At 43.8% G+C, this 20,028-nt stretch overlaps 1 protein-coding gene and 1 long non-coding RNA gene across 2 annotated transcripts in view; one reads left to right on the forward strand and one right to left on the reverse strand.

Moving 5' to 3' along the window:
* The window catches only part of nmbr (neuromedin B receptor), a 44,236-nt gene that overhangs the window by 17,854 nt on the left and 6,354 nt on the right, over positions 1-20,028 (reverse strand). The window contains exons 2-3 of the mRNA XM_032543823.1: positions 4,301-4,442; positions 1,695-1,910 (exon numbers count right to left, since the gene is read on the reverse strand). Coding sequence (XP_032399714.1) covers positions 1,695-1,910; positions 4,301-4,442 — 358 coding nt within the window. The remainder of the gene's footprint in view (positions 1-1,694; positions 1,911-4,300; positions 4,443-20,028) is intronic.
* Positions 3,269-15,547, forward strand: LOC116706846 (uncharacterized). Its single transcript, XR_004336332.1, has 3 exons — positions 3,269-3,361; positions 8,592-8,596; positions 15,537-15,547. It is a non-coding gene; the product is annotated as an uncharacterized LOC116706846 (long non-coding RNA).

The following is a 20,028-nucleotide window of genomic DNA, read 5'->3' on the forward strand; positions in this document are numbered from 1 at the left end:
ATGTTGTTCCGTTTGACCTGATTTTCTTTAAATAAATATCCTCTCACATACCAAACACGTCTGATTTTATGTTTATGACAGGATACCCCTAGATACGGGACGTAACAGAGTGCATGCTATGCGTAGACTGAATCGCAATCGCGTCAAGACAAATGTGACTGGCAGGAGACGACGGGAGAGAGCAGTGACAGCAAATCCAAAGTCACTCATGTCATCACCACGGATCCGACATGTTGCCACAGGAGAAGAAACTGCAGTGAACGCAGCAGAAAACGTGTGTGGAAAGTTAAGCTTAAGTGAAGATCAGTTTGGGACAATCTGCTCCTTTCAAACAAAAAAAAAGAAGGAAAAAAACATGAAACCAAGCACATTATCGATCCTGATACACAGCATGTGCTCTGCCAAGTGTTGTCTGGTTGAAGCCGGTTTAGAAGCGAGGTGTCCCCGACTCAGAGGAGCTTCCTGTCTCGGTGTCCCGTGGGCTCCGACAGGGCCACGCTTAAATCGCTTAAATTGCATCATCGAGTCCTCCACTTGCCTCCCTTCATCATGTCTTAGTCCCTCGAGGACGCACGTCACCATGGGAGGAGAGAGGAAGCAGATGTGTTTTTGGAGGGATGAGATGTCCGGTCCTCTGAAGTGTCATGTGAATTTGTCAGCGGTTTGGGTGAAATTAGTTACTTTAGCTGCTCTCGTGTTTCCTTGGCAATAACTTAATATTAATTTATACTCCTTATTGATTATCCTTTATTGATAAATTACAATTTACACTCTGTTGTTATTACACACTACACACAGGCCTGAATAGGCCTATACAACATAGAGATGTCATAGTGGGGGGTGCCAGTCATGGACCTGCGCCCTGAGCAGTTTGGTGCTTTGCTCAAGAGCACCTTAGCAGTCCCCAGTAGGTGAGCTGGCATCTCTCCAGCCACCACTCCACACTCCATACTTTGGTCCTAACGGAAACTTGAACCAGCGACCTTCCGGTTCCCAACCCAAGTCCCTACGGACCGAGCTGTTGCCAACCCCCCCCCCCACCCCTTAGCTCCTCGCTCCTCGCACCTCGGGGCAGAAACAACTTCCGGTCCAGCCGAGGCCCGAGGACTCGAGGACTATCAGATAAGCAACGTGAGATTTATTCCAACAAGAGAAGTGAACGTGAACATGGATTATGAACGATTCGTCTGCCCCGTGGTCACCAAAGTAAATATTAGAGCCGTTCTTCGACAAGCCACAAATCTCCAGAACATGCTGACACTAAAATGGCATTTTTCCAACGGACACATCAGGAGATTATCTTTGTCTGAAACCTGTTTCTGTCTCAGGACCGAACTCTCGCGAGATCTGGCAACACAGAGAAGCTAACGTCAGCTAACGTACAGTATATGAACGCCCCAACAAAACTAATCTCTGTGATGCTAAATACGTCTTTTAGTTGTGTAAATATCTAACGTACTGTACATTATACAAATATAACTTTTCATCCAGCCACACAACATTCACGACACCTTCAAACGAGGCCACGCCCCTTTAGGAGACAGGAAGTGAGGCCCGTTTCATACCATTTCTGCTTGAAATGCGTTATCTTTATCATAGAGGATCTCTGGTTGAAGTGAAAATCTGGAGAATCCTGTCAACTCATGTTGTATTTATTCATTCATTCATTCATTCATTCATTGATCGGCGCTCACCTGTCTCTTGGTGTGTTCGCTGACCTCGCCCGGCATGTCGTGGGCGCTCTTGATGAGCGTGCAGGCGATGTGGTAGTAATACACCGAGATGATGGTCAGAGGGATCAGGAAGTAAACCAGGAATATCATCACAGAGTGAATCTTGGGATGCATCTGATTGGACAGCGGGTAGGGCACGCAGTTCACAAAGGTGACGTTAGCGTTGTCCCTCTGTCCCTGAGAGGGGAGGAGACAAGGAGACGAGAGGAGGGAATGAGCTGGAGGAGGGAAACTCTCCTGAGTACTTTGTACTTTTAATACTTTAAGTTAGGGATGCACTGAATCCAGATTTTTGTGGTTTGGCCAAATCCTCCTCCCATCCTCAGTCCGTTACCACGGTAACCACATTGCTGAAGTAAACAGCGTCCTGTGCTGTGACTGTCCTTCCTAACCGTGACTGAAGTTGCTGTATGTTGGCTGCTGTCTGTATGTTCCTTCATGCACAACCCGTATTCTTTCAGAGGTTTCATACCAAATGTTGTAACCGTGGCGATGTTGTGTATTGTTTAGGGTCCTCGCCACCACGAGACAAATCAGCATTGCAGACTGAACATGTAGCTGGACTTGAATGACCTTCTTTTGACTGAAAGTGCTGGCAAACACTTCCTCCGCTCACGAGTTCCATTTTCACTTTCTCACAGCCTGCTGCATTCAACGCTCCACCTACACTACCGGTCAAAAGTTTGGGGTCACTCACAAATTTCCATTGCACTCCATTTAGACAGAATACCAGCTGAGATCAGTTGCATTGTTTCTTTAACCCGGTCAGCAGTTTTCAGATTACATTATGTGCTTACATAATTGCAAAAGGGTTCTCCAATGTTTTTCTAGTTAGTTTTTTAAAATGATATCAGATTAGTAACAGAATGAGCCTTTGGATGATTGGATGAATGGTTGCTGATAATGGGCAATGTAGATATTGCAGTAAAGATATCTTTACTGCATAATACTCAGATCAGCTGGTATTATGTCTATAATGGAGAGGAATAAAAATTTGTATGTGAACCCAAACTTTTGACCGGCAGTGTACGTAAACACCTTCCCGCAACCAAGGGCGGCGTCGTCACGTCAACCTCGCGTAGCACACACCTAGTGCGAGCGTAGGGTTCGGTTCAGCGGGGAAAAAATTCTACAGTTCGGCAGAAACCGAACACCGTCAAAAAGCCCGATATTCAGCCGAACATGAAGCCGAATCCTGGATCCGGTGCATCCCTGGTTTAAACGCTGAGGGTTAGCGGTCGGGTGAAAACGTCAGCGATGAACGCTTTAAGAACATTTTCCCGATGATACTTACACAATTCTACTTAAGTAACATTTTCAATGCAGGACTTTTTATCACTGTATTAGTGCTTTTACCAGTCCTTCCTGGAAAATGTGGAGTTTTTTGGGGATTGTTGCAAAAATCCTTGATTATGCGGGACGTTTTCTTAAAAAATGCGATGGAAAATGCTGGATATTTACGCAATTTTATGCGATGAAATTGCGGGGGGAAAAACGCGGTGTGATGAAAAAGAGACTCTTCGTCTTGTCGCGTAGATATGTCACTACATAACGTTCCCGTGGCAACAGGGGAAAATGGCTGCTTCTTGTGTAAAGTAAACACTTTTTGAACTTTCTGCTAAGATACAGTGAGGGAAAAAAGTAATTGATCTTGAACTTCCTGCTAAGGGAAAAAAAGTATTTGATCCTCCTGATTTTGTACGTTTTTCCACTGACAAAGAAATGATCAGTCTATAATTTATTTGTATACTTATTTGAACAGTGAGAGACAGAATAACAACAAGAAAATATCCAGAATCCAGAAATACGCACGTCAATGTTATAAATTGATTTGCATTTTAATGAGGTAAATAAGTATTTGACTCCCTCTCATCAGAAAGATTTCTGGCTCCCAGGTGTCTTTTATACAGGTAACGAGCTGAGATTAGGAGCACACTCTTAAAGGGAGTGCTCCTTATCTCAGCCTGTGTTTCCCTCGTTAAAATGCAAATCCATTTATAGCATTTTTGACATGCGTTTTTATGGATTTTCTTGTTGTTATTCTGTCTCTCACTGTTCAAATACATCTACCATTAAAATTATAGACTGATCATTTTTTACGTCAGTGGGCAAATGTACAAAATCAGCCGGGGATCAAATACTTTTTTCCTTCACTGCATACGTGGCTTTTTTGCAATAAAAATGCGGGATTATAAATCATGCACGCCCCCGCGTTATTTTGCGCAGAAATCAGAAATGTATGCGCAGAAAGTGCGCCGTATTCGGAAAAATGCAGCCCCTGCATAAATATGCAGACTTTGGCTGACTGTGCATTGAATTATGCGATAGCATAATCACGTTTCTTCATATCTAGTTTCTTTACTGCAGTAAAGGAACTAGATACTTCTTTCGTCAGGGATTGCGAGAGAGGACATGGGTTTGACGGCGTTCTCAGAGTGCCGTTGTTGTAGTTAATAATAATAATAATAATATATTTTATTTATAACGCACTTTTCATTCCAAGGAATCTCAAAGTGCTACACAGGAGAGTTAGTGGTTGTTGTAGTACTACAATGTCTGTATTTTACCGGCATGTTGACAACTTGAGAGAAAACGGCCTCGGGAACCGCCAGCAGGATGGACAGCAGCCAGATAGACACGGCCTTAAGACACGTCCAGAAGACAGCGCTGGACTTCTGGATGTCCATCGGGTTTACTATCGCATTGTACCTGCGGGAGACAGAGAGACAAACAATCCACCATTGAAATTTCACTTCAAAATGAGAGACTCATTTAACTTTCATGGACTTGACAGGTCACCTCCCATGATGCATTGCTGCGGTGTGCAACAGCAACATTGAACCCTCATCATCTTTTATCTGTGACCTTCATCTCCTCAAAGCTATCGGCAGAAACAACTCAGTGTGATGCTGAGGGAATGCATGCTTCAAAATACTTCACAAAAACATCTTAAATTATTCTGCGCACACACACATACACACACACACACACACACACACACACACACACACGCACACACATACATAAACACACACACATATAAATACATTCATTCATGCATACATGCTTTCACGCACACACGCACACACACATACACAAATAAACACATACATTCACTTTCACATGCTTACACGCACGCAAACACACACACACACACGTTGTCTTGGATGGGCTTTCAACCTGGCCTCTGAGGCTATTCTCCTTTCTCTTGTCTCCTTTGTATTGTCTTCACTGCTTGGACTGTGCTTTAATGCCTTTGCCATCATCTGTGCTTGCTGGTGTGTGTGTGTGTGTGCCACTTCTTTGTGTGTCTTAATCATTTTTGCTTAGGCCTGATGTCATTGTAGATGTAAATTGTTTTTAATTTGTTACCATTGTATTTTAGGATGTCTATTGTCAGCTGGCCGTGGACTACAGCTGGAAAGGTGTTTCTTTTTACTGTACAGTGAATTAAGGGGGACTGCCACAACATTAAAAACTTATAAACTATGCGATAACTACGCATACATAAACACACACATACACACACATACATACACGTACATACGCACATATATATACATGCACGCATGCACCCAGGCACGCTTGCACACACATACCCATGCACTCAAGCAGGCCCACACACACACACACACACATGCACAAACATGTATATACATGCACGCATGCACCCAGGCACAAGCACACACACGTACACAAACACACTCACATACACATACACAAACATGTATATACATGCACGCATGCACCCAGGCACACACTCACACACACACGCGCATACACACACATACTTAAACACACACACAGAAACACATACGTAAACACACATATACACATGTGCACACACGCACACGCATGCGCACACATACATACAGACATGCACACGCACGCATATGCACACACACGCAGATGAAATGTTTTGGCTGCAATGCAACATGGCTCTGAATAAACAGATTAGATTAGGCTGCTGCATAATTAAAAGAGTGAAAACCATGATGAAATGAACACTTCAATCCCTTTTCCCATTGTCTGGACTGAAACCAAACACAAATAATCTAATAATTTTTCTTCTTCTTTTGACAACATTAGTAGCTCCAGGGCTCTTTGTGAATTAATGAGAAACCGCTGTGGCTGCAGACTGCCGGACAAAGACAGAAACCATACAATGGGACCCTCTGTCACTCTAACTGTAATTGTTCTTTGTGTGTAATCACTGAGCTGCATTTTAAATACCTCATTAGACAGAGATCAGTGACTCAGATGCACGGGGACACGGTGTTGTGACAGCCGTGTGGTCTGACGTATAAAAGACAAAGTCCTAAAGGAGGTTTAGAGTCCCCAATTCAGGACGAAAAATCTAAATGAGGTACAGGTTAGTTTGAAGCCTGAAGAGCATTCAGAAAACATGTTTTCTCCCTTCATTTCCATGCTCTTTGTTGTGTTTGAGGCTAACTTGTAGCTAGCAGTGAACTAACTTTGTTAAGTAGGTCCATGTTTACTGTCTTGACCTTACACAAGTCACTCGTTAGCATGTCGGCTACTTGTCGCAAAGTGACTCATGCGTAACTCAAAACTGCCCTCGACTCACATCGGGGAGTGACAGAGCGGCCCGCGGGAGACGATCTCTGGGACCTACGGCGAGTGAGGAGGGACAGTTAGACCCAGTCCCAGAGTTGAAGTAATAATAATAGTGATAACGTTAAGTAATAATTCAATCTACACAGCTCTATAAAGAAGGAAATCTCTCCATTCCCGTTCAATAAAAAAATAATAATTATTGATTTTCCAGTATTGCACCTTTCAATACAGAACGCAATATTCTGTATTCTGCCGTCAATACTACCGACGTTGTCTTTGCTGTTGTCAGTATATATTTTATTATATGTTATATATATTATATATTATGTTTAACAGGAATTATACTACTGCTTGAGTGCAGTGCATTTCCACAACTCTCTACCTATATGTCATTTTATCAATGGGAAACAGACGAGACGAGACGTGTACATACGAGGCTGGCAGCAGCAGCAGCAGCAGCGCCGCGTCAGACATGTTTCTGGTGTGCAAAGACATAGAGAACGCCACGCAACTGACACGCAACTGACACACAACGGAAACACCACGGCCACGCCACACTCACGCCACGCAGCTGACACACAACGGCCACGCCACGCTCACGCCACGCAGCTGACACACAACAGAAACACCACGGCCACGCCACACTCACGCCACGCAGCTGACACGCAACTGACACACAACGGCCACGCCACGCTCACGCCACGCAGCAGACACGCAACTGACACACAACGGAAACACCACGGCCACGCCACACTCACGCCACGCAGCTGACACGCAACTGACACACAACGGCCACGCCACGCTCACGCCACGCAGCTGACACACAACAGAAACACCACGGCCACGCCACGCAGCTGTCACGCAACTGACACACAACGGAAACACCACGGCCACGCCACGCTCACGCCACGCAGCAGACACGCAATTGACACGCAATGGAAACACCACGCCCACGCCACGCAGCTAACACGCAACTGACACACAACGGAAACACCACGTTCACGCAAAGGAAACACCACGGCCACGCCACGCAACTGACACGCAACAGAAACACCACGGCCACGCCACTCAACTGACACGCAACTGACACACAACTGACACGCAACGGAAACGCCACGGCCACGCTCACGCCACGCAACTGACACGCAACTGAAACACCACGGCCACGCCACGCAACTGACACACAACTGACACGCAACGGAAACGCCACGCCCACGCCACGAGGGCAGTGTGCAGGAGGCCTTAGTGAAAAACAACCATAAACATATACTACCATATACTGTAACATATCCTGGATTATTGGCTGTGTGCCCTCCTAGTTCTCTTCAGTTTTACCTGTTTTAAAGCCTGTGTAGGGTTTTTTCTGCTATCTGCTACTGTCTTGGCCCGAAGACTTCTGAGATAAAAGAGAGAGAAGCACTTCTCATAATTAAGTTAACTGATGTTTGGAAGTTGGCAATCCGCTGCCACCATGATTGACTGTTTCCATTCAGATGTCTGAGAGGACGTCACCATGTCTGAATGCTCTTCAATGCTTTTAACTTTCAGAAAGTCGTCTTAAGGAACAATTATTTAGTTTTGTACACGGAGAACGAAACGCTGTACGATGGTTCAGCCAGACTGACAACTTAAAGATCCCTCTGAGCAACGACTGAACAAAAAGAGAAGAAATCGGTATCGTTGCACGGTTTGAAGAGGTTGTTGCATTATCCAACTTCTATTCTCCCATCATGCAACGCTGTGGGGGACATCCAACATAACTGTTTTTAGCTTTGTTCAAATAGTTATTATTGAAAGAAAGAAGAAAAAGTTGTTGTAGACTTTAGCTTGTGTTAGACCGTCAGGTGTTTATGTAACTCTGACGGTTTCCAGAGCTGCCTTCATGAGTGGATCTTGTATTTCCTGCTGCTTTTTTATACAAAAAGACACAAAACGGTTTTATTGATGTAATGAGTTAATGATTATGTCATGCAGCACAGGCTGTTTTGGTGAGAATGTAACAATGAGGAAAGTCTATCGAGCAAAAAACCCTTTTTAACCCTTGTGTTGTCTTCCCGTCAACCATGAAAAAAAACATTTTGGTCGTTTTTTTCAACATTGTTATCGCTTTTTCTGACATTTTTGTCACTTTTTCAATGTTGTGGGTGCTTTTCTTGATGTTTTTCCCACGTTTTTTGATATTTTTAATGTTGACATTTTCAGTGCTTATTTCAGTGGCCCGTTTTCTTTTTTTCTTTTTTTTTTTACTGAAAATGGGTCCCAATTTGACCCAAGGAAAAGTTAGGGTTAAAGCGATTTCCTTCAACGTATTTGGACTAACTCTGTGTGTGTGTGTGTGTGTGTGTGTGTGTGTGTGTGTGTGTGTGTGTGTGTGTGTGTGTGTGTGTGTGTGTGTGTGCGTGTGGGGTGTGTGGTGTGTGTTGGGTGTATCTGTGAGTGTGAGTGTGTGTGGTCTAGGTATAGCTACATTTGTGGGGACCAAAAATTGTAAAAACAGTATACTTATGGGGACCTGAGTGCTTTGTGGGACCAAAATGCTGTCCCCATACCGTTAAAGGGCTTTTGAGGACTAAGACTTGGTTTTAGGAGTAGGGTTAGAGTTAGGTTATGGTTAGGGTTAGGGTGAGGGTGAGGGTTAGGCATTTAGGTTTGATGGTTAAGGTTAGGGTAAGGGGCTAGGGAATGCATTATGTCAATGACTGGTCCCCACAAAGATAGGCAGACACGACTGTGTGTGTGTGTGTGTTTGTGTGTCAGTTTTTCAAATCTGCACTCGACTTACATCGAGGAGTGACAGGGACATGAACCCCCCCCCCACATACACACACACACCCAACCAGCCTCCTTACCAGGACTTTTGGCACTCTTAAACTTCCTCACCTTACTTCCTGCTACGGCCACTAGAGGGCGCCACCACTTCAAACAACCTATGTGGGCGTTTTTGGGGGGAAGGGAAGTCTTGGATGTTGAACTTAGTCTTTCCGTCATTGCAACCGGGAAATTACACTGGCGTGCAATGGGCGTGCGGGTGTGAGTACACACTCACCGAGCCCTTTCCGTGAGTCTGCATCGATGCAGACTTCACCAAAGGGAATGACCCACCCCCAATACATTTTGAAATTTTCCACGGAGACCAAAGGGAAATCCGGAAATCACAAAGTTAAACAACAGCATGCCACACGACCACGGAACGGAGCGGACCTGTCGTCCAGCTTGTAGAACAAGAGTTGGAATAAATGTGGACTCAGGCAGCTGTCTCCTGGGCCTTGGCCGTGTGGAAAGCTACAAAACTCAAAATGAAAATACCCAAACCGGTGAGTGTCAGCAACATCTTTGTTATTAACCATTGCCATGGTAACATGTGATCTCATGATGGGCTGTCCCAATCCCCTTTATACCTATCCTCACACACTCCCTCAGCACCTGAGATCAGTTGAGTCCGTGAGTCCTCAGTCCTCAGGGCTCACTTTGGGATTGGGCCACAATATCACAATATTTATAGAGCACCTGACTTGTTTTATAATTTTAAAAAAAACGCCATGGAAATCTCACTTTTTACAGTTTGTGCCTTTTAAAATACTAGGGAATGTTGTAATGAGTGAGCAGCAGTTTTCATAAGAGATCAGACTACAAAATGTAGAGACGTAGTGAATAATGTGTGTGCAGATGGAACGGCCTTGGGTTGGGTGTGTCTGTAAGCACTCGCACACACACATCACACATCTACACTACCTTGTGATTATTGGGCGATGAATACAACACAGAAACACAAAGTCAGAACCTGGAGCGTTTATGCAAAAGGAGCGTCGCCTCATGAAAGCTTCTATTTATCCCAACGGCTGGATTCATACCTCTTTCAATGTTTTCAAAACCACATTTATTCATGAAAAGGTGACACTGACTGATTCTCATTCATTAAGCTACACGCACACACACGCACACACACACACACACACACACACACACAAACTGACAAAAACTCACACACGCACAGACACACAAACACACTCACAGACACATACATGCACACACTCACACACACACATACAAACAGACACACACATACACACACACAGACACACACATTCACACTCTCACACACACAGACACACACATTCACACACTCACACACACATACACACACTCTCACACACACACAAACAGACACACACACGTACACACACACACACACACAAACAGACAAAAACTCACACGCACACAGACACAAACTCACACATACAAACAGACACACTCATACACACACAGACACACACATTCACACACTCACACACATACACACACACTCTCACACACACACACACAGACACACACACGCACACACACAAACAGACACAAGCTCTCTCACACACAGGGGAAATGTGACGCCACAAAGCCAAGCCGATCAATCACACTTGTGTTTAGCGTGCGTGTGCGACGTGTAGCTACATTTCTGGAGAAATCCACGTCAGGCTACGTTACTACAGCGTAGATTTGACACAGAGCCAGACATCGGTCCTTAAGTTGCAACCAAATCTACATAGAACTGGTCCTGTCCCTTTAACCGGATCTGAGAGACAATACTAAAGAAGACAGAGCGCTAAATCATGAGAAAAGTGCACATTAAGCAGTCGAAAATGCACTCCTAACGGACAAATATCAACTGCTACAGCTCAAGGTTTTTCATTATTTTCAGTAGCGGTCCAGTCTGTTCATCTCACTGACTCATGACATGAAATGAAGTTAAAATGGTTGCAACAACATTAGCTATTCAATTCGATTAGGAGATTAGAAAATGATCAAATGCTTTGGACAGACTGAGATATAACATATGGAACATGGAGGTCGACTTTACTGCCGTGGTTATCAGGGTAGAAAATGAGCTGGTGTTATGAACTGTGTGCTTTTATGATCCTGGTTAAAAATCTTTTTTTTTTTATTTAATTTTTTGCACCCAGAGAAAAGCGAGCTGATGTGAGGATGAGAAACCCAGGAGGAAGCAGGGAGACGTATAGATGGAGGATATATTTCAGACTGTTCTCATTCACTGTCCGTACTAGAGCCTGACCGATATATCGGCGGACCGATATCATTGGCCGATATTAGTCATTTACCAAACTATCGGTATTGGCATTTATAATGGACGATTAAAAATAACAACGATTTTTCTTTTAACGCTCTGGGCCCTGAGGCCATTTTTACAGTTTAATTTCCGTCTGGATTATTTTATAAAAAAGCTTGTAAAACATCAACCTGTTGTCTACAGTCAGATATGAACATCATTTTTTTTTAGACAAACTGGGTTATTGGAAATTTGGGTTGCAGTGAGGTCACTTGCAGTTAAAAGGGTTGTAGGGCCTTAAAGATAAATAAATAAAAAAATAAATGAAAAAATGATAAATCTTATCACAGACATATAAGTAAAACCTAAGCCATTTTCCTTCAAAAACATCTCATATGTTTTGGGGTCCACTGTGAAGAAAAAATCATTATAACTTATACAGTTGACAAAATACATGCATTCTTCCAAAAAAGTCCAAACGTTTGCTCTCTGACATTACTTATGCCAATAATAACATAAAAATGTCCATATTTATTGATATACACCCCACAGAAATGTTATACAGCAAATATTTTGTCTAAATAGTGCACCATTGCCTTCAATAGAGTATACAGGCATTTTTGTCCCCTCGGGCCTTCCCAACAGAGGGGGTGCTCTTACTCCCATATATGGGCATCTACTTCCTGAAACAATAGACGGGAGACATGGCAACGCGGAGGAGCGAGCCAGCGACAAAAATTGAGCCAAAACGCGATGAATTTGGACATCAGTTTGGGCCAATCTTGGATATAACAGTATGGATTTAAAGCCCAAAGAGCTGAAGTTCCAGGCTGGATAGAAAATCCCCTGTAGAGGCTAGAAGACCCGGAAAAAACTCCGTAAGCCGAACACGTCGGGTTCAAACAAACTGAAAGTGAGTTTAAAACGCTGTATGGTTCAAAGTTATTAAACTAGAATCAGAGGTACTTTTTACTCGTGGCGAGTGTCTCGGGCTCAGAGGTTAAATTCATTTGTCAGAATCATTATATGAAATAATTATTCTGATAAATGATTATTTCAAAATAAAAACGGACGGGCACCATATTATGAGTGTTTTGGTGTTGCATAGTTTGCCCACCAGAGGGCGCTCTACAACGTCCCCGTTGGCAACACTGATTATTAGTGCCCGAGACACACTCCCTCCCCCCCCAACCCCTTAATACGCTATCCACACTCATGTACACAGACCACGCCCCTTTCATGACTTGTGAAGGTTAACCACCACTGGGTAAAAAAAGCACTCAAGATATGTATATCATTTTTAAAAATGTCTTCAAATAGTGTTAAAGGCCAGTTTTGGGGTATTAGTGGGTGTTTTTTAAACTCAATGACGATGTCACATTGGGGAGAGTAGCCTCAGTCTAGTTTTACAACTATGGCGACTGATTTGGATGAGGAAGAGCTGGAAAGGCCAGCAGCCATGTAATTTTGAATCTGCCAGACCTGAGAGAGCAAATGAGGAACTGTCGAGAGTTGGGGAAGTCTCCTGGTGAGTTGATCTCATTTAGCAAAGCAGCCGTGCCAGCGCAGCAGTACATACAATAACTTTTTTCAGTGAACAGCATCGAGTGAAAGTCACCGTTTTCTTTATATCTAGTGACAGGGATTATGTCGTTAGTTAAGATGAGTACTGGTAAACTTATCTAGATGTAGGAATAGAAGGCATCATGCTCTCCCAACACATTTCTGATTAGATAGCCCACGTTTTGATGGTATTCTACTAGATGCAGTAATACTATATTTGCCTAGTGTTATTTCTAAGTGTTTACCTCTTCCTCAGATGAAAACGCGTCGCTGTGTTTGGCAGGTGCTTGTGTGTGTGTGTGTGTGTGGTGCCGAATCTGAGGTGGAGAACTGGTGCTGTAGGGGAGTGAGTGCGTTTTGGTCACCGGTCGAGGAGCTCACCCCGCAATCTGTTTCTCCCAGTGCTATTCAGCTGTTCTTGGATTGTGACTCTGTGATTGGCCCTTGCAATTTGTGTACGATTCTGATTGGTTGAGCAGGAAGGTGAACGCCTCCACCAGCTGATTCCATTTAGGAAGAGAACATTGATTAAATTGGGTCTTCCTGAAAGAATTTACACTGAGCTATATTTAAATCAGGAGAGATTAGCATATGTGCAACAGTTATACACAGCAAAAAAGTACATTTATTGGATAACAGCTGAATTTATTTAGGAGTGCACCGATTAAAAGTTAAGTTTTCCTGAAAGAATTTACGCTGAGCTACATTTCAATCAGGAGAGACATGTATGCATACAGTATATACAAATGAGGTATATTGTACACCTCAATAATATGTACTAAGTCTTTGGCGATTAGACTCCATCGCAATACAAATATTTTCCGCCCAAGACGATTGCGATTGGTTTAGGGAAATGCCAATAAAGCAGAGCAGCGTCCTGTTAAATCACTCTCCTCTAAGTCCAATTACATCGCTTACTCATTCCACTTCTCCACTTTCCATCCATCTGGTTTCTCTCCTTCTCATAGGATCTTTGACCACTCTTTAACAATGGTTTGGGGGGGGGGGCAGTTGCCCAGTCTGTAGGGAGTTGGGTTGAGAATCGGTCGCTGGTTCAAGTCCCCAAACTAACCTAAGTACAGAGTGTGGACTGGTGGCTGGAGAGGTGCCAGTGCACTAGTGATGCACAACATCTCTCCATTAGTGCATGTATAGGACCTGAGCATGTGTGTATTTCTGTGTGTAGTGTGTAATAACAACAGAGTGTAAGTTGTAATCTCCCCATAGGGGATCAACAAAGAGTAAAAAATTATTAAAATATTATTAACTTTTCAGAATGAACCATGTTAAGCTTCAACACCACTTCAAAAAGCAGAGCAGCAAGTTTCCTTTCCTCCTCAGGACTCCTGCTGTCAATACTTTAATGGCAGACAGCGGAAAGAAAAATCCATTCCACGAACAAAGCTGGAAATATGGAAAAGGTTTATTCCTTTTCTGCCACTTCTCTATCGCACAAACTCGTCCCGCAGGGCTGCTGTAATGTTTTGTTCTCTCTGTTGTCAGGACGATGTGGTCCTTGGTCCCTGCAGTGCTTGCTCATAATGTTGTCGACATGGAAATAAAATGGATGGAATGAATGAATGATGAACGATTTCCTCTGGTCATTTGATTAGTACACAACCAATGCTGATTGTTGTTGGTTGTCATAGTGACAACACAAAACTGTCGCAGCTCGCTGGGAGAAGAGAGCTGCCCGACGCAGCTCGGGAGTTGCAGAGCGTGAGGAGGGACAGTTAGACCCAGCGGCAGTGGGTGAGCAGGCCGCTAACGTTAGCAGACCGCTAACGATAGCAGACCGCTAACATTAGCAGACCGCTAACGATAGACCCAGCAGCAGTGAGGACAAAAATGATCTGAGCTAAGTGTAGGACCCATTTTGTTCATGTTTTCTAATATCTATGGTGGGTATTCTGCCGTATTGTCACTGTTTTACACCTCATCACAGGGTTGGCCGCCGGTGTGTGTGTGTGTGTGTGTGTGTGTGTGTGTGTGTGTGTTGTGTGTGTGTGTGTGTGTGGTGTGTGTGTGTGTGTGTGTGTGTGTGTGTGTGTGTGTGTGTGTGCGCGAGCGTCATTTTGATAGGAAGTGATTGGGGCTCCAGTTACCACTCCAATCATTAGGCTTATTATCCATTAGGCTTATTGTGCTCATCAAGGACCTTCAGGCAAGTTAGGATCCCATAAGAGCTCGTTAGTGGCCTTTAGTCTTGTTAGGGGCTCATTAGAGGGACACACAGCCAATCGCTGCCCACAGCTGTGTGATCAGGAAATGAGTTTCCCGTTAACAAGCTGATATAACAGCATTCTGAGACAGACGACTTCTCTGCATCTTGGTAAACAGACGCGTTAACGCAGCGGGAACAGGAGACCCGGCGCTGCCTCTGAGCTCAGCCGCTTCCACTCGCGTCACACAGCAGAGCTCGGAAATTAAAAGTAATCAATCATTTTAGGAGACTGTCCTCCCAAGAGCCGTAACAACATCACTAACTCCAGCCAATGCCTTTTAAAGGAGGACTATTCTGCTTTTCTGTATTTTCTGTTGTATCTATAATGAAACAATGTCGGATGTTCAAGTTAAATGTAAAGTTAGGGTAAAACGTAAAGGAACTTTTTTGTCACATACTAGCCAGTCAGAAGCAGAGTATGAGGGCGTGCCCTGACAGTAGCTAGGTAAGGACTACTAGCCAGTCAGAAGCAGAGTATGAGGGCCCTGACAGTACCTAGGTAAGGACTACTAGCCAGTCAGAAGCAGAGTATGAGGGCCCTGGCAGTACCTAGGTAAGGACTACTAGCCAGACAGAAGCAGAGTATGAGGGCCCTGGCAGTACCTAGGTAAGGACTACTAGCCAGTCAGAAGCAGAGTATGAGGGCCCTGGCAGTACCTAGGTAAGGACTACTAGCCAGTCAGAAGCAGAGTATGAGGGCCCTGGCAGTACCTTGGTAAGGACTACTAGCCAGTCAGAAGCAGAGTATGAGGGCCCTGACAGTACCTAGGTAAGGACTACTAGCCAGACAGAAGCAGAGTATGAGGGCGTGCCATGCTAGCAGCTAGGTGAGCATTGGAACATGTGACAAAGTGACGCACGTTCATCTCTACAGTAAAGGCTAAACTACAGTAGAGTTGTTTGGATCAGGCTGTGAACAGTGTTTTCTGTTGGAGATGGTATGTCCCTTGGGGGGGGGGGGACTTTGGGCTTTTTCACTTTGTAAACCTATAACATGCACCCGGTACTACCGCCGCTCCCACTTCTACCGCCGCTTCCAGTATTACTACTGCTCCCAGTACTACCCGATACTCGATATGTAAGGCATCCGTTCCCACAGGGTTAATATACAACCCATATATTTATCTTAAAACCCCCCCGTCCTTCTCAGCTGTGTAGCCACGTACTTGTTGTCCAAACCCGTGTGTTCTGGCTAGATAAATGCGTGTAGCATTCACTGTCCCGTGGGAGATAGTGCAAAGTGGACCTCCATGCAGATCACCTGATAGATAACCAGAACTGTAAGTCAGAAGGTAAACTGGGCCACAGATGGTAAACACGGTTACATGAACCTAAAACTAACTTAATTAAAATGCCACAGTCCATACTGTTTTTTTTTTTTAATTATTATATAAAAGCATCCAAAGAGCACCATGTCATGGCACCTGTCAATACTGAGATTCAATACTTCTTCCACCAATGAGTGTTTTTTTTTGTCTTTTGGTTTGAGTCACTTATAGATTAAAGACAACACACTGAAATGAGAACATGAATTTTGAACGTGGTCCCAAGATGTTAACAAACAGAGACAAACAGACCCAGAGCCGCGGTATGAATGTAAAGCTGGTTGTTCTCATCGGAGTTTGTAACAGTCAAGCCCTGCATTTAAATGGGAGTCCAGTTGCATTAACAATCAGAGGGTTTCAGCTGCTCCCATGCATGACACATTAAGTGCTGACCTTTACCTTTACTGCAGGACACACACACACCACACACACACACACACACACACACACACACACACACACACACACACCTCTCCCCTGAGGTCTGTGCTGTCTGATTTTAAATCAACGCTGTGTTTTTTGTCTGTCTTGGCTTGTTCTGCCCCACTCATGTCCACATACGCACACACACACACACAGGCACACACACCACACACACACACTTCTTGATTAGAATAAATAAATAATAAGCACTGAGCATTTATGCAGCTACACTTAAAAGAAAGCAATAAGATGCGATGACGTGTCCCCATACGAGAAAATAATGGATCAGCCGTCGTCCTGAAAGCTTAAGCCTCAGTGTTTCGATGACGCACAGAGCTACACTCGGACGTTGGTATACATCTCCGCGCTCCTGCTTATCATGCTGCATACTGTATAAATAAATACCAAGCGGCAACTTCCGTGCCTGAGAAACTAAAGGGCCCTTAAATCTGAAGGGTTGTGGAGAAAACAAGATATCTGAGGATAACACCTTGGGCTTTGGGTAACCCTGAGCCACATTGTTTTGGGGCTTTTTAAAGCAGGTTTCAGCAACAGGTTGAATGATTCATTGATTTCAGTCATTTGTTATGATGTCAGCTTGTTGAATGTGAACATGTTCTAGTTTCTCCACTCCTCTGTGACAGCAAACCGAATAAATTTGAGTTGCTTTAATAGCCCAAACAACTCATCTGTTCATCTAAAAAATTATCCACAGTAACAGAAATAATTTGTCGCAGCCAGGGTTAAAAATGTATGTTTGTGTAATGTGTAATGTATGTAATGTGTAATGTGTAATGTATGTAATGTGTAATGTGTACTGTATGTAATGTGTAATGTGTAATGTATGTAATGTGTAATGTGTAATGTGTAATGTGTACTGTATGTAATGTTTCATCCACCAGCCAAATTGCTATAGTGAATGTTCAAATGTTACCAGCCACTGAATAGATTACCATTGTTTTTTTAGCCACTTTCCTTTATTTACCATTTTACAACATTTCTGCTGGTAAAATACTTTTAATGCTTGTTGCAGACCTACATAAAAGTCTGTGTGGTGTAATACTAGTAGCCTCTCTCTCTCTCTGTCTGGTCCCTGTTTTAACAGTATCTCGCCCCCAAAGCTCCACTGCAGTCGCTCCATCTCTCATCTGCAGTCAGCTGGAGAGAAAACACAGCCCGTTTCTGTTGGATTTCTCTGAAAAACATTCATCTGGTGCTTGTGGAGTCAGACTGTGTCTTTAAGTGTAGTTTACACACACACAAACACGCACACACACACATGCATGAACGCGCACACACTCATACACAGACACACACACACACATAAACAGATACACACACAGACTCCCACTTAAACACATACACACGCACACAAAAACACACGCACACGGACAGCCAGACACACAGACACACATACATAAATACACAAACACACACACACTCACACACCTACACACACACAGGCACCACACACACACATAAACACTTACACACACACAGACACATAAATATACACACACACCACACACACCACCCACACACGACACCACACACACACACTCACACACAGACTCCCACTTAAACCCATACACACATACACACACACACACACACACCCACACACACACACTCCTACTTAAACACACACACATACATAAATATACACACACACACACACACACACACACACACACACATATAAACACACACACTTCATCCCGGCATTTAGTGACTTCCTGTTGAGATATTAACAGAGAATCTTTTCATTCAGCAGAGGCGGAACATATTTAGACTTTATGAATACATTTCTACCACTTTCCATTAAGTAACCTACATGCAAATCGGCAAACACACACGATGGAAATCAAACGAGATGTCGTGTTGTTATTTACAGGTGTGACTCAACGATTAGGCGTAATGACTGAGTCAGAGCGTGACTCTACTGTTACACAAACTTCAATTACAACCTCAATGGATGGTTCAGCTTGGGGGGGGGGCAAATTTTGGGAGGGGTACTTGAAAAACGTATTCCACTACAGATTAGTGAACACTTGCCCTAAACACAGCCACTCCGAGAAATACAGAGAGAGATGTGAGGAGCTGATAGTCTTAATTAGCTCTGTAGCAACTCATTTAGCAACGGCTTGAATCTAACGGACGTTGATTAGAGCATAACCATATTTTCAGGTTCATAATTGTATTTTGAGGTTGTACCAGAATAGGTTTCCATGGTTTCATTTTCTAAGAACACCATATTTTTGTTGTACTGCTCATTGCTGCAGATCCTGTTTTCACCCTCTGTGTTCAGGTCTCTGTTTTAGCTCCAGAGTGAGACATCTCACTTCTATACTATCTTTGTTGGGAGTTGCACATGCTCAGTAGCTCGGTAAGATTAAATTTCAATTCAATTTTATTTACATAGCGCTAAATCACAACAACAGTTATCTCATTGCGCTTTTCATAAAATAGCAGGCCTTGTACTCTGTGATGTTATTTAAAGAAACCCAACAATTCCCACCAAGAACAAGCAAGATCCCATCAGCTAGATCACTCTTTCTCCAGCTTTGGTCAGTCCAAGGCAGGATTAGCTGGGAGACTTCTTCTAGACCAGGGACACTTGTGGAATACCTGCAGAACAGGACAGGAAGTAGTTCTTTTGGAGATTATGGTGAACTAGTGTGTGTTGTAGCAGAGTTTTGCCATTAAGGATGAGTTAGCATGTGCTACGGTTAGCCATCTCATCTCGGCTAGTGACGTAGAAAGCCGTGCAGATGTTGGACAGCTCACCCGGAGACTGAAGGCAGAGGACATTCAGAAACCGTGTCTCACTCAGAACAACAGGAAACGGGTGTTCATGTCCTGCAAGTGTTTTAATCCAAACCACAAACGTCTTTGGTGTCTAAAGTCAACTGGCATCAACACACGACGCTACATTCCTTATCTGCTAAACTTAAATGTAACCGCCGTTGCGATGCTCTAGACCCGGCTGACAGTCGACTTTATTCTTGGCTAAACTTAACTGTCATGTGACCGGTCGCTGTAATTTTGCAGGATATCATACAACCTGTTCCTGAGAAGTTTACGTTCTGTCTGATACCACAGGAACCCAATTATGAGAATGCG

Source organism: Etheostoma spectabile, chromosome 18 (genome assembly GCF_008692095.1).
Source record: "Etheostoma spectabile isolate EspeVRDwgs_2016 chromosome 18, UIUC_Espe_1.0, whole genome shotgun sequence".
Classification (NCBI taxonomy): domain Eukaryota; kingdom Metazoa; phylum Chordata; class Actinopteri; order Perciformes; family Percidae; genus Etheostoma; species Etheostoma spectabile.